General features: G+C 40.4%; 1 protein-coding gene across 1 annotated transcript; it reads right to left on the bottom strand.

The window, feature by feature from the left end:
• Window positions 1-1,672: 1,672 nt before the first annotated feature.
• On the bottom strand, window positions 1,673-19,975 carry mospd2 (motile sperm domain containing 2). Its single transcript, XM_079231471.1, has 15 exons — window positions 19,930-19,975; window positions 19,788-19,845; window positions 19,213-19,368; window positions 17,967-18,053; window positions 17,628-17,782; window positions 16,224-16,284; window positions 16,036-16,074; window positions 15,796-15,920; window positions 15,169-15,342; window positions 10,449-10,567; window positions 4,368-4,461; window positions 3,913-4,009; window positions 3,271-3,391; window positions 3,039-3,141; window positions 1,673-2,197 (listed from the first exon to the last, which is right to left on the bottom strand). The coding sequence occupies exons 1-15, from the start codon at window positions 19,960-19,962 to the stop codon at window positions 2,045-2,047; spliced, it is 1,575 nt and encodes a 524-aa protein (XP_079087597.1). The 5' UTR covers window positions 19,963-19,975; the 3' UTR covers window positions 1,673-2,044.
• Window positions 19,976-20,456: the final 481 nt, after the last annotated feature.

The following is a 20,456-nucleotide window of genomic DNA, read 5'->3' as shown; positions in this document are numbered from 1 at the left end:
CAGTATTTGTTTAGTCCGCACAATTTGCATAAATATTGAGTGTGAGCAAGGCATCATGGGCAACGTTTCCAAAGCGCCTGGCAGTCTGTCAGCCGTCAGCATCCCAAAACTCTTCAAGGGCTCACTGACCTCTCGCCTGTGTGTTTGTCTGTGAATACAACCAATCAGAGGGGCTGATGGAGCCCACACAGAGAACGCAGAACACAGGTTTAGGAGAGATGAGAATGGCGAGGCCCATAGTGAAGATGGAGAATACACCTGCTCAATAGAGCATGCTCCTACTGGTCAGGGACCATATCCTTTGTGTTACTACAAAACGATGGGAGCCGAGTAAGGTTTACCGCCACTGTATGAGCATGTGCATTGATTGTAATGAGTCATTAACAGAGATGATGAAAAGGGCCCGACTGCTCCGGGGCAGGTGCACATTGAACTGGGTTTCGATTTAACTGCCGTTTAATGTTAAATCGATACCGCGGAGGAGCGTCTGAAGCAGCCGGGGAAAGACGTACAGTATCCTCTGGAAGCAATTACTGACAAATAGGCAATCAGGTGAGACGAGTCCGTCTGGTAATCAGGGTCACATGACCGCTCAAGTCATTTCCCACTCCAGTCATTGTGGCATCACTGATAGCGGCGTTGTGCTGGGCTCTGTGCTGCGCATCTGATCGGCTTCCTGGGTTCAGTCAGGTACCGCGTGGCACTGCGATGCACTTAGAATCAGCCCACCTATGTGTGATACCAAAGCTTTTACTTTTATTCTCTGGAGGCGAACACGCCATTAACCCTGATGTTTTTTTTTTCCCCTTTTCTTTTTTCCGGTGGACCCAAAATAGCGCAAAAATGCATTTCTTAGTGAGAGTTTAAGTGAAACACAGAACACAAGGTTTACATCCAGCGCTCACACCCTCTTAGAACCAATCCCTTCTACAAACCACCATCAACAGAGGTTTTATGAGAACTACATGAAGAGTGTCCACTAAAACAGAAGGAGTTACAGAGCGAGGGACGCAATCTACAGGGAATAAACATTTTTCGGTTCCAACACAGCCCAGTGTTTGTAATCAACGTTGGATTAGTTTGCACGTTATTTCACGAGTCCCCCTAATCATCCCTCGCATGCGAGCAGCCGCCACCCACTGCCAACAAGCTGCAAATGTTGACGCCAGACGACCCTCATGCGCACACATCTAATAACCCAATTGTGATCGTTCCTGGTGCGGCGGCTCACGTCCTGATTGCTCAGAGCTGGATCTTGTTATAGATATCAGTTCTTCCCACTAAGCTACAAGTGGGTTGTGCAATGTCCTTGTACTCGGCAGTAATTGCTTTGGTATTTTTAGTTTGCCAGTGTCTGGGTAATTAAAACAAATAGAGGAGATAGTGGAGACGGAGATCTCCAGTGGCTCCTTGGTCCGAGTGTGGAGAGGTTTAGCAAGGTCGTACACTGCAATGTTTTCAATTAGACACCTCTGTACTAATAAGGGTTTATTAGAGGGTGTGAATACTTGTGCAAAACAAGACTACTGAGTGAGCGAAACATCAGCATTGCAGGACAAAGGCGGTGTGAAGATGTTCTTTTTAGACGCTATGAGACGATTATACGAGGAGAAAAACGTTCAACAAAAGATAAGTTGACAAAAATTGTTTATTTTATATTCTGTAGATTTATATATTATAAAAAAAATGTACATTATGATGACAAAAATAACTAATTCTTCCTACATATTGTGTCTTTTGTAATAAATACACATTCATGTAACCATGATTGGTTTAAACAAAGCAAAAAAAAAATGCATTAATGGTTTGATGTCACATTGTTAAAAGGGTTTCTGTTGCATTATCTCAAGTGCCTGAATTGAGTACAATCTCTTCATATAGTAGCTCCACAACGACTCACATGTCCCTAAAGTCAGCCTTCTTCTCCGTCACAGCAGACGTGGGGAGGGAGCGCTCAGGATGAGTCCCTCAGGTCGTCAACTGTGGACCAGCTGGAACTGTCCGTGTGACTGTGGTCGACAGACGGGGAGGCAGACGCGGCAGGTCAGGAGGGCTGCTGGGAAGCACTCAGCAGGCGGAGACACAGGAGGTTCAGCACCACGAGGACCAGCACCAACCCGATGAGAACCTTCTGCACCCACAGGCAGGTATTCAGCTTCTGCTCCATCCGTGCGTTGCAGGTCATCACTCGCATGAGCTGGGGAGATAGAAACTGGTTCACTGACCGGGTTTAACAGTCTAGCACCTGTGTTATGAAAGTCATAGAAACAAATCAGGCTACAGGTACAGTAAATTAAAGAAATAGTGAAATACGCATCTTTGACTTCTTACTAAGAGTGAGATGAGAAGGTTGATACCATTCTCATGTCTGTGTGATACTATAAGTATGGCTCTGGAGCAGAGAAGCAGTTTGTTTAGCTTAACTGTAAGACTGTGAGCAGGGGAAACAACTAGCCTTTCTACAGACCTAAACAATACACATACCAGCACCTCTAAAAAGATGTGTTAACATGTTGTATTTGGCCAGCATCATTCCTTTTGTGTATGGATTAAACACATGAGACAAGTTAATTTAGAGGGGCTGGAAAGCAGGTTTCGCCTTATCTTCCAAGCTAGGCTAACTTCTTCTCTGTTACAGTTTAAAAGTTAACACACAGACACAAGAGTGACATCCATTTTCTCATTTAACTCACTGCAAGAAAGTGCTTGTCTTTGCAGCAGCAGGTTTGCATTATTTCTAAATGTATGCTTGAGATGCATATTCATCAAAATGTTGAACTTTACCTTTAGGAATGTAAACCCAGGTAACTAGCGTTTTACTAGACATAGACATACAACCTACTAAACCTACATGTTATACTTACTGATGTGAAATTAAAGTTATTATCCAGTGCCTGGAGTATGCAATACAAATACAAAAAAAGTTAATTACATCTATAGAGTCCTTGACCTCTAATGAAACAGTGATGGTAGTGTACAACATCTATAACGGTGGTAATATAGATAATGAAGATAGGAACTCTTCGACCAGAACTCACCGCTGTGTTAAATTCCTGCTCCCTGTTGGTCCCCGTCTCCACGGGGCCGTCTCCGAGAGGATTACCTGTTGGTTTAACGCTCTCCAGGACATGACAGCGCAATCTGTGGGAAAGTCACAATCTAATGAGCGGAGGCCAACAGGGTGATATGCAGCCTGCACGTCCACAGAGCAGTGGACAAACTATTCCACACATTTGCCGACGTGGCTCGATAAGGAGCACAGATGCGTACCTGTGCTCCATGATCTTAGTTTTTGGTACTTCTTTCCAGAACTGTGCGAGTTCTTGTGATCCAGCATTTTCCATCTCGGCAGCCATGACCAAAAACCTGTCCTGTGGCGAAGCTTGAGAACCTGCACAGAAACATTCAGGGCCACATTAAACCAATTCATGACAATACAACAAAGGGGAAAGGTTAAATTGTTTCAGCAAATGTGAAATACATTATTGCTTAAAATAAATAATAAAACCACATAGCCCCTCAAACAGAAGTGGATGAGCTATATTTAAAAAACTAAATGTGCTTGACATGTCAGTAGTGAGAGAAAAGCAACCGCCACGGCATAAAAGCTTGAAAAAATAAATAAAAAAGCAACCCTGAAATAGGCAGCGCTGATTCTTCAGAGTTATTTGCAGCACTTCAGAACCTACAGCTGACATGTCAGCGCTTAAAGGCCGTACAATGTTTCAACTCGCACAGCATTGCGAGTTGTCTGATGGTTTGTTTTGGGGAGATGATTCTTTTATCACTTTTGAAATATGTATGTCAGGCAAAGAAAAGCGGCTGCCAGCACTTTAGGAAGGTAAAAGGCGGCACCATTCGATTATTCTGAGGTTCAACAGTCAGAAAGAGTGCAGAGCCAAAGTGCCGTACCTCCATGTATGGACACCACTATATCTACTGAGGCTCCAGGTTCACAGCAGCTGCTGCTGGGCTTCACTCTGTACTTCTCGGGTGCCGTGGTACGTACCTGTGGAGACACCATTGCATGTATTTGTATAGGGAAAATGGCCTTCCTAATTCTCCACAGCTCAATTTGACATCTTCAAAATGTTTGTTTTATTCAACACTCTAAAACTAAAATAAATAAAAATATAAAAAAAATATAATAGCAAAAAAAGCAGCAAATCTTCATTATAGCTGGAAATGGGGGATTGGCATTTTCCTTCACAAATGATCTAACCAGCTAAACTAATAATCACTTATCAAAATGTACATTTTCTGTTGATCAACTAACAGATTTAGCAATGTAATACAATTAGCAATCATCAAACTTGTTAATAATAACAAATTAGTACACACGTGCAAGTCAGCACTTCCACTCTCACCTTGAAAGCCACCTGGTTTTTGGTTACATTGCTCAGAATAATAAGGCTTTTTTTCTCCGTCTCCGTAGAACCAAAGCTGAGCTCCTCTGCGGGGCTGGAGGGAGAGTAGAAAATCAATAAGTCACATTATGGTGAAAAGCAGAGACTCGGTCTTAAAGAATATATATCTACATTTTGAGCAATAAAGTGTTTATTTGTGCACTTCAGTGCAGATACAACCAATGCATGGATGCGGACAAGTGTTTCCATTTAATTCACAGAACGCTTTGTCGTTTCTTTCTTGGGTATTTTATTAATACAGATTGGGCAGCTACAATATCCTGGACCTGGGGACAATATATTGCAGCAAAAAAAATTAAACATGCTGAAATACAGGATTTCTGTCAAGCCGGTTTTCATTACCGGTATTTCATTACTAAACTGAATAAAACACCTTCCAAGGTTGAATCACCCAACAAAGGGGTTTACCCGAGGGAATAACAGTTTATGTTGTCAGTTTCAATGTTTTGGATAAAAGACCCCTCTACAAGACAGGCAGACGAGATGGGTAATAATGCAGGATCCTCCATGCAAGCCTTATCATTTCAGATAAAATGTGCTTTTATGTTCCATATTTCCACAGATATAAATCATATTACAACAAACCAACTGACGCACAGTTATTATGAGTAGATGATCAACCGGTTGTCCGGGTTAATGATCCAGCCGAGGCCTCAGCAGAGATAACATGCAGATTTCAAGATTCTTGCACATCACCTGACTACATTTCTCTCAACGTTTCTCAAAGCCTCTGGCATGCTGCTTATTCTTAACCCATATGGATCTGACAGCTTTCAGTGGAAAAGTCACATCTGGGTGCTCTAACACAGTGATTGTCAACCACTAGGCCGCGGCCCACCAGTTTGCCGTGACAGATCGTCAGGTGTGTCGTGAGAACATTTCCAATTTCACTTAATTGGTCCAAAAAAATATTATTTAGCTGCCGCAAATAATTTTCCATTGTTGAGCGTCTGAGCCTGCAATTTTGTGGCTGGCCTAGTAGTTTCCTATAGAACAGGTCTGCACCTTGTTCTGCTATTAAACAAACTAAACGGCCGTATGTTATTGATCGTACACGACAGCTTGTAATTTCTGGGTCGCGTCTACAACTCTTTCCGCCCCGATGCGATGCACACAGGAGAGCACACAGTGGACAGAGAGAGCGGCGAAAAATATGTCACGTGCTTTTCACAATGGGATTTGCTGCTTTAAGCTATCACTATTTTAAGCTATGAGCTCTCATGTTTAAAGCCCAACAGTTAAGGTATTTGTAGGTCAAGACAAACATCCAACAGGCTGCAGCCTGGCGCTCCATCAATGACGTTTCTGAGGCTCTGGAAATATTCTTCCAAAAGCCCGAAAAACACACTCAAGTGACAACGCCTGCTCACTTTGTGGTCATCATTAAAATAAATGAACACTATGTTTCCTTTAAGTCAGTATTTATCAAACTGGGGCGTATTACAGGTGGGGCGCAAGAGGAAATGCTGATTTTACCGTACGCTGTTAATAGGTCACATGCACGACTCGCCAATTCTTGTCATTTCGCCAAAAGCCGATCTTTATGAGATCTCCGTGAGGTTGTCTTTTCTGCTGTTGCGTCGCTCAACATGGAGCATGAATTGAGAACGGCTGTATCAAATCTACCTTGTTTTAAAAAGAGTAGTAGAGGAAAGCAGCTCACTGCAGCCACTATTAATGATACAACGTTATGCTCACACATCTGCACTCATTCTGTTTTGCAAAAAAATAGCTTGTTGTTTTCCACAATAAGCTATTTAGTTGTAACTAAACATTAGTTATTTTTTGCACGGATATAACTTTATTTTCATTTTTCTAACAAAGTGATAACACATTTGTTTTTGTCTGATGGAGCAATCTGGTTGAATTGAAAGTGATTTCAATGTTCTATTATTTATAAAAGCACAGATGGAGTCACTAGTACTGTGAAGTATTACTTTGTAGTACTGTGAGGTGCCACGATGTAGTATGTCCGTCAGTCGCTCCCCCCCCTAAAGCTGTAAACTTAGGGGAAACACTGAATACTGTGACATTCTGTAACTTTTTGGGTTGTTGGTGTGCCGCGGGATTTTTTTTATTGTAGAAAATGTGCCGCGGCTCAAAAAAGGTTGAAAAACACTGCTCTAACAGGTAATAGGTAATCATTATTAGGTTTAAAGTCCACCTACAATCACATTTAGTCATCCTTTTGGAGTAATAGAGGATGTGTCTTTACATTGCTTTTATATTGTTATTACTGTATTAAAAAAAGAGAAGAAAACTGAGTTATTTGGGGAAATATCAGAAATACTCCTTTTCTGTCTCAGTGGCATGTTACTGTTCGATTGACAGCAGCCGGCAGGCTGAGCCCTAAGGGGGGGACAAAGACAACGTAAACAAACTAGGCAAACACTTGGAAGTGTCACTTAAGATGAAGGGCCACACCAACATCTATATATGTGTGGATCCAGACTTTTGAATCCAAGTGTAACGAGTTGCAATTCTGTCTGATATCAGGCGAGAATCTCTCTGGGCCAAAGTGCAAATCTGCGTGAGCAGCGCTCTTCCACCAGGTGAATCTTGGTTTGGTGGATCATTCAACAAACTGCACGGAAACAAGTTGTTCATCTTGATTAATGTGGTTTTTAATCTTGTGTCAAAAGTGTGATTTCTAGAGCAGATGTATATTGTTGCAAAAAAAAAAAAAAAAAAAAAAAAAAAAAAAAAAAAAAAGCAATTAAATTTCAGTTGTACTTTGACTAAGCAGGACAGAACTCTGATCATGCATCAATGCTGTAAAATGCATAGCCAAAAGCAAATCTGTGGCCCAAAATCTGGGGATGAGGCCCTTTGTCTCGCTCTCTGACTTTTGGTTGTTGGCAAACTTGCTTCTCTAAGCGAAGTTTGCAACAGTCTAACTTGGCGATAAATAGTATGTGCTTATCCAGCCTCAGTGAATACTTTTTGCATTTGGGACTTTAACTTTGCAAAGATGAAGGTAGCAAATGGATTATCATATCTGCCTCATAAGTATAAAGCTTCTCATTGATGCAGCTCGGCTACGGTTCATGGACTAAAACGGCTAAGAACAAAGGTATATTTTTCCTTTTCAAGTATTCGTGGGTTCTTTCCCCAGTCAAATCGCTGTAGAGTCTGACGCTTACTTGTGCTCAGAGTGAGTCTGCGGGCTCTGGAAACCTTTGGCAAACACAAGATCAAAGCCCCCTACTCCCCTCTAAAGCCCCCAGCCTCGAAACACAGCTCAGAAACATAATTGCATTTAAGGCTCATTTAAAATCTGTTTATCACTATAATTCACAGCCCAGAGCTGTCAGAATTCTCACATCAAAGCAATTACTCTAAAAACTCAAAACAGAACTCAACGGATTTAATTCATGAAAATGGGGAGTAATATCATAGTGTGTGTGTGTGTGTGTGAGAATTCACAGCCAAGTATTTACCCAAGAATCAACCACATCATGTTGCGTTACTCCTTTGTAACATATCCTCTTGAAACGGACACCCACTTTGCAATTCAACGAACGCTCAACTCAAATATATGATGCGTTAGACGACATGTGCAAGAGGGGACAAATGCTCCGCTCTCAAAGGTTGATTGATTATTGGCTGGTGTCTGAACTATTGGTTGGTAGCATCTCATAATTCCTGCCCACGTGACCAAATCAATTGGGCTACAACACATCAATAATAACTTTACACTTTGAACCAATATGTGAAGAGAACATGGTTGTTCCATTTGTACAAAATTGTCTTTTTGCATATGGATTCTTAATACGTATGCTCAGTTGGCAGTTCATAAAGGTGTGCCTTGCTAAACCGAATATAGTATAATACAACAAATCTTACCTTCACAAAGTTATCGTGCTCAGGTTTTTGTTCTAGCTATTTTTGGTGTACAGAGTGTACAGTCAGCCACGGGGCAACCCCTGAACAAGTTTTGGGGTGGAGATGGCAGAAATCTAGAGAACATAAGACAAGTCTAGTAGACAAATCTACTATCCGCCCTCGCCATCAAACTAACAATGACGGGTCAACCTCTTTGGCTTCTGGCCCTCGTGTCTTCTCTCTAATTGCAGTGCAGAGAAGCTGGATTGAAGCCTTCACAGATAATCTGTTTATTTTAGTTCAAACTAAGTCTATTGCATTTGCCCGGTTTATGTAGGCTTCTGTGAAAGCTGTCAATCAAACTCTGTTGCGAACTCAACCACTTGACCACCGATGCTTGAAAAAGGAGGGTAGCGGCCAACTTCCAAGTGAAGAGATTTTAGCATGGTTTCCAAAGCTAAACCACTATGAAATCCATCTGCTGATTGAGGCAATAAAGGGAAAAGTCCCCAATGTTGTTTTTGAGAGCTTGCTAAGTGAAGCGTGTAGACAACCTCTTCTTTATGGAAGTGCATTGCATTCACTGGATAAAAAAAAAAAAAAAAAAAAAATAGACCCCTTTTCTCGTAATTACGACATCCTGATCTCGTAATTACGAGAAAAGATAAAGAAAAAGGAAACGTCTTTAAATCCTCTCTCAGTGGCAATTATGGCGCTATCGCAGTTAATCTGCTATTATTACCTTCTCGGTTTGAGACACTGGGAAATACTGATGTTTGTAAAAAATGAGGATGGTATTAAATTGAGTATGTCAACACTGCGCAGGCATCTCAAGACGTTAGGGTTGTTTAGGCGGAAAGCCCAGTCTGACGTGCTGGATGTCGCTCTGTTTCTGCAGGAGCAGTTGAACCAACACGGGATGCTTCATGGATACAAATTCATGCATTTGAAATACATCCAATCTGGTTTGGTAGTGACTGTAACGGACCTCTGAGAGTTTAAAGTATTGTAATAGCTTGTTCCTTTTTTTTGTCCTTTATTTTAGTTTGTTTTGTTACTGCAGTCGGTGCATTTCCGGTTGCGCTCTTATTTTGAAGGTACAAAAAACGGAAGTTGTTAGTAAGAAACGGGCTGAAAGGAAAAGTTGCCATAACAACGGAAAACAGTGATAAAAAGGTTACGGATGTATTAGTTTAGCACCTGGCTGATATGGGCACAAGGTTTGCACCTGTTCAAGTTCATTTTTTGAGAAAATTTTGTTTTAGATTGTTACGTTTTTGGTCTGTGTCAGAGCTTAAGCTAACCAACTGCTATTTCCGTTTTTCTTCATAGTTCTTACGGTGACTTCAATAAACCTTTACAGCCATCACTTAAAGACTCCAGACAATAATTCTGCCGGGGATGCTACAGTGACTCAAAGAACTGTTAAACCTGTTAAAAATCCTAGATCCCCAAGGAGTAGCTGAGGCAACGGAACCGTCTAAGAAGACGCCTGTACACATACATGCATACAGACGCCTGTACACATACATGCATATAGACGCCTGTACACATACATGCATACAGACGCCTGTACACATACAGACGCCTGTACACATACAGACGCCTGTACACATACATGCATACAGACGCCTGTACACATACATGCATACAGACGCCTGTACACATACATGCATACAGACGCCTGTACACATACATGCCATACAGACGCCTGTACACATACATGCCATACAGACGCCTGTACACATACATGCCATACAGACGCCTGTACACATACATGCCATACAGTGGCCAGTATGGCACCTTTCGTAATCAGGTCAGGATGTCGTAATTATGAGATCAGGAAGTCGTAATTACGAGATCAGGAAGTCGTAATTACGAGAAAAGGGGTCTATTTTTTTTTTTATCCAGTGAATGCAATGCGCTTCTGTACTTCTTGCCCTTACCAACTGCAATGTGCCGGTGGTGAAAAGTTGAAATGGAATGAATAAACTCTTTGAGAAACGCATCCCAGCGTCACGAACTGTACAACTTGCCACGAGGGAGTATAAACCTTAATAGTCGTGCAGTCGCCTGTCATTAAATGGTCGATTTAATGACAACACACCCACACAACCCTATGCAAATTGCCCACGCAGCCCAAAGTGATGTGCAGAATAATGACAAGAAGGGGAAGGCGTGAGCAGGACAGCCTACCTAACATCTAGCAGAGGGCCTTTGAAGGTAGTAAGTGGCTTCCTGGCCCTTTTGGTCTTGGCACTTGTGTCTCCTTTATCGTTGTCTTCTGACCTCATGCTGTCTTCCAAGAAATTCACCTGAAACAACAAAGAGTACTTAATTAGAAAAGAGACTCAGAATACTGATAATGGTATCGTGCGACCCTTATCTGTATCCTTCCCTGAAAATAAAATGTTTGACCCTTGCCCTGTAAGCGGAGAAAGCTATCAGTTAATGAAGCGCTTGAAAGTCATTTGTAATGATTTATAAAAGGTTCTTGCGAATTAATGGTGAAGCGTTACGTTCTTGAAATACATGTTCTTTTACTGTGAAAAAAACCCCATGATGACTCCTGAGCTCCGTTCCTGAGAGTCTCACAAACTCGTGATTTGACAAAACAAATAACCTCGACCAAAAATAGTTCAATCGGACCCGATGATATCGCTCAGACACAGGACACTTCACTTAAGCAAAACATCCAATCACTTTGATCCAAATCATCCACAGATGGATCACAAGATTTAAAAAAAAAAAAAAAAAGCTGACACGATAGAAATTGTGAAATGTTTGCACAAGCACTATGGCTAAATTGAGTTGGGAAATGGTTGCTCTCATGTTGCTGGCGCTACACATTGTGAAAAAGAGATGTTGATTGAGTGCATCGTGGAAGGAGAGGGGCAAAGGTGAGCGGATTCTGCATGTGATGTGAACATTTGTGACTCAGAGGGGAAGTGTGTAATTTGCTGTGATAAGCAACACAACATGTCATCTTAGTTTAATGGTCGACAGTCATGCAACTGCCACAATGAATCAAGAGATAATCAGCTGCTGATGAAATGTCTATTTATTTGTCATTTTAAAAAGAGCAAGTTTAACACAATTGGGTTGTAATGTGAGTAGAAATAAGTAAAAACATGCTCCAATTTTCTAAAACATTGAAATAGTAGGCTGTAATACAGATATTTATAACTAAAACAGTGTTTTTGCACAGCTTTGATCATATTTTTAAGGCTCATGGAAACTAAATTCCATTATGGATTAAGAAAAGGCAATTCTTTTATAAAAAAAAAAACACACTATAATTATCACAAACAAATACAATTTAGCATAATACAATTTAGGAACGTCATGGAAAAACAATCATTGATGATGATACATTATCCTTAACTGAAATAATAGTGAAATGCGCATAATGAGGAGTCTCTATTGGTTATACAGTACAGATCAAAACACAATCGTCTACATGATTAGCACTCTCCGGAGACAAAGACCGGTAAAGGAGGTTAGAGGACAAGGCACAAACGGCCTTTGTTAAAAACGATGCCTCAAAGGCAAGCATGGTTAAAGATTTAGGACTGGAGTGTTAAACACTTTGTTTACTGTAATACAGCAATAAGTAGCTTAGTTTTTCATCTGAGGTTAAAGGATACAGAGGATGGTATATTGAATGGGAAAAGTGAATTATACAGTGAAATATGAGTGTATATCGCTTGGTTCAGTGTTTACGTTGTATAGTGCAAAACATAGGCTACCCTTCATCTAGCCTACAATCCTTCATAACAAAGTCAGAAATGTTGTGCTTTTTCAACAGTGCAATACTATTTAGGGGGGCCAGGACAGGTCAAGTGATACAAATGTGAAGGGGTTGAGATGACATCAGTCGACTGTGAAGGAGGTGCACTCACAAAAATTCAGTCACGTGAGTACACCTGCCTTTCCAGCTAGTAGAAATCTTCTGGACTCTGAGTGGTAATGCCTTACCACCTCCAGCCCTTGTTTGAAAACAGAGAGAAAGGCAATTAGAGCTTCCTGAAGCCATCACGTTATCAGCACAGGGCTGCCTGGAACCCACAGGAACTCAGGTCGGGACGGGTGCTGGTAGCGGAGGGGGAGAGTCTCTTGTTGATTTAGAAACGATGGATCAGAAGCAGCAGTGCGGAATGCGTTCAGACGGCTTGAAGAGTCGTCAGGCTGGTATATCAGCCCAATGCTACGGGTTTAGTTACAGCACACGCTACCAGACATAATGTGAAATTTGTAATGCCTGATGAAACTACTTCACTCAGTGCAAGAAGATGATTTGGAAACATATTAAAACATAGTAGACACGGCTAATTAACCAGTTCTAACAATTACAAATGTCTCCATTCTCCTCTTGTATCAAGTACTTTATCTGGCCTTTGTCCATATATTGTGTTTGTTTGAGATTATTACAGCATACTGATTTCCATACAAAACTATGGGTTTGTAAGGAAGTGACGATGCATGTGGTCCTATAAACTAAATAACACAATACCTTTATACTATCCAACACTAAGAGGCAGTATTAGAAGTCACATGAACAACCATTAACCCTTTAAACCCTAGCCCTAACCCTAACCCCTAATCCTATTTATTGTTTGAGTTGTGTTTAGAGGTTGTACATCGGGATTATATATTATTGTAGCCCTGATTTTTATGTTTAATTTGATACCTAACTGTTTTTTTTTGGGGGGGGGGAGGGATTTATACCATGATTTTTTTCTTGATTTTCCTGATATAAAAGGGTCCCCCAATTGGGGAACGCTAGGGCTTAACAGGCTATCATACATTTGAATCACTATCCAATTCGGTTTAGGAAGAAAAACAGTTGAACTACTATTTTCTCACCCTGAATATTCCTTGTCACCCTAGTCATCCCCTGAGACCATCTTATTGCAGTCAGCCTTATACAAACACTTACTCATAGTGAACACAATCACTCTCTGTGCAGAGTGCATGTGTAACTAGGTTTTCAGGATAACCTGAAAAAACATCGTTCCAGTTCCCACAAAGCTGACTCAAATGTTTTGATGTCTAGTCAGACAGCTCAGACTGGAAATTAAATGTATGTCAATAATGCTTTAAGGGAGTTATTAACCCTTTTCCAGAGTTATTATGCAGGGCATGTTGGCACCAACAACATGCCAGACTGTAAGGTGACTCCATGTGTGTATTGACAAACTTGTGCCTGTAGATTCTTTTTGAGGCTAACAATAGACTGATTTGCATATCTGTTTTCTGTAACTCTAAATCTGCTGTGCATGACCAATGTGGTGTTTATTAACAATGGGAGCACTGTTTGTTTGTTGGGGCTTAGGAGACTCATGGGAGTAGCTTTGGGTGATGCAGCACCTCTCTGACAGATACAGTTTGTGTCCTATAGGCAGATCAGCAGGCTACAAAAATCCTCAACAACTGCTATGAATTACAGCACAGTCATGTCCTACATGACATGTAGGTTAACCCCAAATCTGGCCGCCCTGACTGTGACATAAAACAGCAAACTATCCGTAAATAACAGCTTCAACACGAAATAACAGAAACACTATATCTAACCATGATTGAAAACAACATGCACTAATATAATGGAAATGCAAAACTTTCTTTAACAGGCCTTTACTGATGCCGAGCATAATCTGAGATGACCCCCTTAATGCCCTCCATCTATTTTTCCATGCAAGCTTTCTTGGCATTCTGCTACCCATAAAAAAGCTAAATAGATTATAAAGCGATGGACGGATTGTACAGTCGGGATTGAGCAAAATATGTGACTTGCAGTCACTGCAGTCTTGACTGAAAGTGGGTGAAGTTTGGTGACACCAGAGTGAGAGGGAGGTCGACAGTGGCTGCAGTGATACATTAAAGATAAGGCCTGTGGGACATCTCGGTGAATGTGCTACACTGAGGTTGCGTTCTGCTGTTTGGCGAGAGTACAAATCTAGCTAGAGCAGGAAAGAGCTTAGGCTGAGTGTCCACAAAGCGCTGTTTTCTGATTGGCAGTGTCTTTTTTCAATTGTTCCCAATGAGGAGAGTGCGTATGCTGCCGCCTACAGAAAAAGCGCTGCACCCAGCTTTCTTTTTTTCAGAGCGCTCCCCGACTTTTTTGTGCAGCCACTCTGAGCGCTTTTCTCGTTAAAATCTCAACTTTTCAGAAAGGTGTTGGTGACTTCACTGTGGATGAAGCGCTCTCCAGCGCCCTGACAGTGATTTTCTGCCAGAAAAGAAGAAAAAAGCTATATGGACACACAGCCTTAAGTAGCTGACTTGACAACTTGACCACATGAGGCGCAGAGAGGATGAGAGGAGCAGAGAGGATGAGACAAGCAGAGCGCTGGCCGTGATGCATGGGCTTTGTTGGCAGGATTTAATTGCAGCCAGAGACATTAAGAGTCACCTTCATAGAGACAATGAGCAAGAGCTTAACGTCTTCCAAATCAGGGCATTACTTGCCACCTAATTCACAGTTTTCTCCATGGAGCAGTCTAATTACATGCTGTACTAGTATAGAAAGTGAGTGAAAGAAGAAACAGGATGAATCTCTGACCGTAGGGAATCTAATAACTTGTACAAGAATGTTGCATCTATAGGAGCACCACTGACTGAAACACCAGAATCGTAATTAATCGTGGCTCAATCAAACATGAGAGCGGCTTCACCGATAACAGCAACACAGGTCCTGTTAACTATATTAGTTTCAGCCCCAGTGAAATCTTATCACATTCATGTTCCAAATTTATTCAAACATACGCATTCACATTTTGATAGACAGTGAGATCAAATACCCGCTGACTTAAGTATGTCCTGCCAAAGTGGAGACTTACGCAACACACGGAACAGTCCTGCATTATAACTTTACACATTCTATTAAACCGGATATAAACGTATAAGAGAAATGTACCTTTTTGGGCTTAACCACAATCTCAGAGTGGAAGCTGGACTCAAGGGCATCTTTGCCCTCCATGTCACCCTCTTTGATCTCCGTCTCGTCCTCACTAACAATTGGTCCGTTTTCACAAATGGGTGTTTGGAAGTCGTCATCGGGAAGAGGTGGGTAGCTGTACTTGAAAGGGTCCTGGAATGTAGCCAGATAAATTATATGATTACACGTGTAGTTTTTAAAGCGTGTCCATTGTCATTTTCAGTTTAGGTAGTCTTACTGAATGTCATGCAGAAAGTCCCATGATTTCCATATGAATCAACATAAAATCGCAAAGAGAAATTCTGTTGAACAGTTCTAGTATGGAGAGCATCTACACACATAACAATTTACTTTATTGATTAAACAATATTTAAGATTTCAGTGTGGCACAAACCCTACTCAAGAAAGATATGCATTATTTCAATCAAGCATTTGTAAATCACACCATTATTACAACATGATTCCACTAAAAGATAATAAATACTTCAGACCACCATAGTAACGACTGCATCTTTTAGACCCGTTTGATAGACATTGATTCATGCACAATGTAAGGCTATTTTGGACCTTTTGAAGATAACACATACAAAAAGATATAATACATACCGTTCCACCCATGTGAGGTGGTAGGTACTCAAGGCCGATGTATCCCTGGATCTCAGATCTGGATGCAAACTTCAGCTTGCTGATAGCCTCGGGACCCAACCACGACTTCACAATCTTCCATGCAGCTGAAATAGAAACATTAAGCTCAAGATGTCAGAATCTGATTACAATTATTCATAAAAATCGTGATGGATATAAAAGTTTGTTGGGACTGCTGATAGAAGGCAGTCTCAATCTCACCATTCATGATCCAAGGCATATCCACGATGATCATTTTGGCTGAAATTATAGAAAAGGTCAAAGCCTTTCCATTAGAATTATGCTTAAAAAAAATTATAGTAAAAAAATAAATAAAATAAGTAAAGAGGTAACATGTGAATACTGAAATATAAATTTGTTGTTCTTTTATAACAACTTTTGTTACTTACATAAAAACTTTGGATAATATATTTTAAAGCAATTAATGATGTACTTCACAAGATCCATGTCCTGAAACACAAAGTAAAAAATAACAAGGATGTAAAAAGCAAAACCACAAACAGGGCTTCAAAAAAAAAAGGACACTTTAAGTTTTCAATAGGGTGAACGTTTGTTCATTCTTAACTGCCTCTAGATATGAAGTGACACATTTAACCGAAAATGAAAGTTAGTCTCAAACTTCTGATGACCCGCTCAATTCCCCCAAAATACTTCATGGTTACTTCCAGTTTCTGAACAATATTACACGTATATTTAGATATGAACCATTTGCAAAATAGACAAGTATATAACTTAGTGTTATATGCTGTTTTGTCACCATTTGATTGGATTATCTGGAGCTAACAACTTTTATAATTTCAAGGCGACAACCTTATTTAAAACAAGTTTAAAAAAAAAAAAGAGTTTACAGTAAACTGCTTAGACTTAAATACATTTTCTCAATAAAAAAAAGGGGCTTCTGATCCAAACCAATAATCCTCTCTACACTTTAAATAGCGCAAGAATACCTAATCATTGCAATCAAATTAAACGCATACTATAATATCTCATCTAAAAAATAAAAAAAACATCCATGACACTATAAACCAGTTTATAGGTGAATATGATCAAAGTTCATCTTACTATTTTATGTTAATCATCAGAAGAACAGCAGCCGATATGTCAATAGATACAGCCTCCGTGCCCTTGCTAAGCTCAATAATTGGCTGGGAGCCTCATTGCTATGCAGGAGACTTTCTTCCAAGCCTTAACGAGATCAACCTGTCTATGCTTGCATTAGCTCCTACTTACTGTGGTTCAACAAGTTTGCTTTACAAACTGATCTTCCAATCTACTCATTTCCTATTTGGGTTGCAGAGTCATTTATCATTTTTGCTGTGCTTGTGCAGATTTATTTGTACTTAATTGAGACATCTCTCCAGCAGAAAGCCGAGCCAATGAAACACACTAGCTGACAGAGAGCTCTGTCAAGGAGCTAACTAAGGAGGACACAGTGAGTCTACGGATTAGACAGCCCACTCGAATTGACCAACGGGATTTAAAGGTTACTTTAATCTCAGAAGTGTAAAACCATTAAAGAGCATCAGTCCCTGCAAGACCACAGCTCAAACAGCATGAAGGATGCTCAACACCATTTCAATGACAGTCCCAGAAAATGTTTTCTTACATTAGAGTAAAGCGTCTATTCTAATCTAATAAAAAGCAAAGGAAGGTGCAATATAAATTGTGTATTGGAGATCTGAATATTATTAACAGAAAATAAAAATGGAAGAGCATGGCAAATAAAATAAAAAAAAAGTTACAGACATAATAAAACAAACTTTAAGTTTGAAACACCATCATCATGGACTTACTATATTACTGAGGCCAGACTCTGTCATGTCAAACACAACAGTGAGTGGCATCCCAGGTTCTTTCTTTGCATACTGCTCTAGCCAGAAGGCAACATACTTCTTCTTATCCACGATCGTTTTTGCATCCTTGACGTGTAGCTTTACTTTGAACCAGACTGAACAAAGTAAAACAAAACAAGTATTAATCATGGTTTTAGTAGTTTTGTATTTTTGTGTAGAAAATTCAGTGACGGGCACATGCTTTAAAAAAGAACGGACATCTTGTCTAACAATTAAATAAAGGCTAAGATGTAAGTGTATAAGATTCAGTCTACTGTCTGTAATAGAACATGTACATACAGAGCTTGTTGCCCTCCTTGTCATAGCCATGGAGGAAGACAGCACCAGTTTCAAACATCCATCTGGGAATGGTGCTCTCAGTGAGATCTGAAAGACACAGGCAGACACACATTACACTGGTGTTTCTTATGATATACATATTAGCTATACAGAACAAGGCATTGTAAGCGAAGGACTATGATTGTTTATAAGGTTTCTACAAATTTTCCAGACAAATTGAATCCTTAAGTTAACTACTTAAAAGGCTCAACATGTTTCAATTAGACATGCTTTCATGGTGTTCAGGAAACATTGAGCAAAGCCATTCCCAAAAGTTAGTCACCACAAGCACAAAAGGTAACTAAAATTGGTTTACAGCAACTTCATATGAAAACGTGAATGCTCTTAAAAACTCTGTATGAAACTTTCATGAAGGACAAACGGGACTGAACAGGAGTCTCTCACTTACCATTATTTCAGTTTTATCAAACCCGTCTGTTGCGGATCCCTATCTTCCTATTATCTAACACTGCTTGAGTTCACAGAACAGACTGTATTACACTTAGTTCTTTCCAAAAGATTGATTAACAAACGAACAACACTTTGCTTGTTTTGCTATGGCCCCTGACACCCCTGGAAACCAATGACTAAATCAAATTTACAAAAAACAACTGCTTGACAAATTTAATTTGTTGGAATAAAGACCAACAAACAACAAAAACTCTGGGAAATTCCTCAGAAAACAGAATGAGTTGGCTTGTTCTCAGGAGAAGCCGCATGGTGACATGGGTGTTGAACACACAGTGACACTCTGTCTGGATTCATCCCCGAGCAACAGAAACACGACCACTGATCTGTGTCACCAGCTTGTAAACATTCAAAGACGGAAATGCCCACACCTTTTGACAGGCCTGGATATTGAACTTCAATACTTGTTTGCCACTAACTATTGTGCCTGTGGCAACAGCAATAAAAAAATAAAAATAAACTAGTATAAAAGGACTGGTCAGATTCATAGGGACCCGCCGTGCTCTGTCAAACAGTGACTGAAGAATTTTATATATTTTTAATGACTTACTTCTTTTATTTAGCAAAGTTCTTAGAAAACTGCCTCTGTTTTGATAGCCTTTAACATTTGCTTTTGTTAAACGAAAAAAAGGGTTTTGTTAAGAAAAGAAGAAAAAAAAGGAAAGAGAGTCCAGTCCCACTTTTAGCTGAAATTGCACATATCATATTACAAGCTATTGTATTCAGAAACACGTCTCACCATTCACACCAAATTCTTTTCTCCACTGAAAACTTTCGTCAATCATTTTCAAGGCATCGTCCACCACATAGATTCTCCATTGCAGGTAGCCCTCCACCAGAGCATCATCTGTTTGAAGCCTTTCCACATCTTTGGAGTCATATTTTTCTGTTGAATCTGTAAACATAAGAAAGGCTAAATCACATGATGCTATAAACAGAAAGAGGTAAAGTACACGGTTTCACTTTCAGCAACAGTGACTACGGTGGGCTGTAAAACTCAGTTAAAGTTCACCTGGAGACCATCATGATATACACATGTGCTGTCTGAGCCCAACCACTAACGCTAGTTAGCTGCATGCTGCAACACAGAGCCAACTCAGTTAACTTAACGTTAGTTAGTTAACGTTATCTGCTGGAGCTTATCGGCTCTGAGCATTGAGGTCATGCTGTTATTAACATGCCACGGTATAATTATAGTTAACTTGTGGACAGTTAACCTATACAATATTTGAATTATGAAGCGGACCATACTCCTGAATTAATTCAAAAGCAAGTAACTGGTCAAGGAGAAAGTTTCTTCATAATGTCTGTTACCTTGGAGGAACTCATTCTTGAATCTCTGTCTTGTCTCTTCAATTTTCTTCTCAAGGTCCTGCCAAAACAGAGTTAGTTAATGTTATACGCGTCTGTGGTGTCAACAGATTACTAACTAAATGCTAACGGTCGTTGTCGATACCTGCTCTCCTTCGTGTTGCTCAGGTTCGGCCATATCCAACTATCCCCTGGCCGGTTTCCGTCTCTGTGATAGTTCCCTGTTGCTCTAGCTAGTCAGCTAACGTTTGTGAGTTGGTTGAATCAGCGCGAACTGTGCCACTGACGTCCTGTCGCGGCCATTTTGGCTCCATCCGTAGCCACACCTCTCCGCTACATAGTTTGTTTGAACCTTCGACTATCGCTATATTTAGAGCGGAGGTAGCGTTGCAGCTGTATCCAAGATTACAAAAAAAGTGTTTATCTAATCGTCATGTATTCAATTGATTTGTTTAAATATGACGAGCAAGGCAAACACTTTAGCTTAATATCGTCAACTCACTACTGTTTACCAGCGTCTTACCCACAATGCACTCGGTGTGTCAGGAAGCGTTCAATATCAGTTGGCGCGCCGCTGCGAGTCCGCAGTGAAACGTTGAATACGGGGACCTTTATCTCACACAAGTAAATATACCAACTAGTCGTTACAAATGTACTCGTTGGTGAGACTTC

Source organism: Taurulus bubalis (genome assembly GCF_910589615.1).
Source record: "Taurulus bubalis genome assembly, chromosome: 15".
NCBI lineage: Eukaryota > Metazoa > Chordata > Actinopteri > Perciformes > Cottidae > Taurulus > Taurulus bubalis.
Note: the sequence above shows the minus strand (reverse complement) of the source record. Positions and strands in the feature narration are given on the sequence as shown.

Bases quoted from the DNA above. Each gene is read 5' to 3' on its own strand.
- mospd2 (XM_079231471.1), bottom strand. From the start codon at position 19,962: ATGGCCGAACCTGAGCAACACGAAGGAGAGCAG. The intron at 19,369-19,787 runs GTAACAGACATT...TTATGTTTACAG, and splicing joins CAAGAATGAGTTCCTCCAAG to ATTCAACAGAAAAATATGAC. The intron at 4,010-4,367 runs GTGAGAGTGGAA...GTGTCTCCACAG, and splicing joins AAAACCAGGTGGCTTTCAAG to GTACGTACCACGGCACCCGA.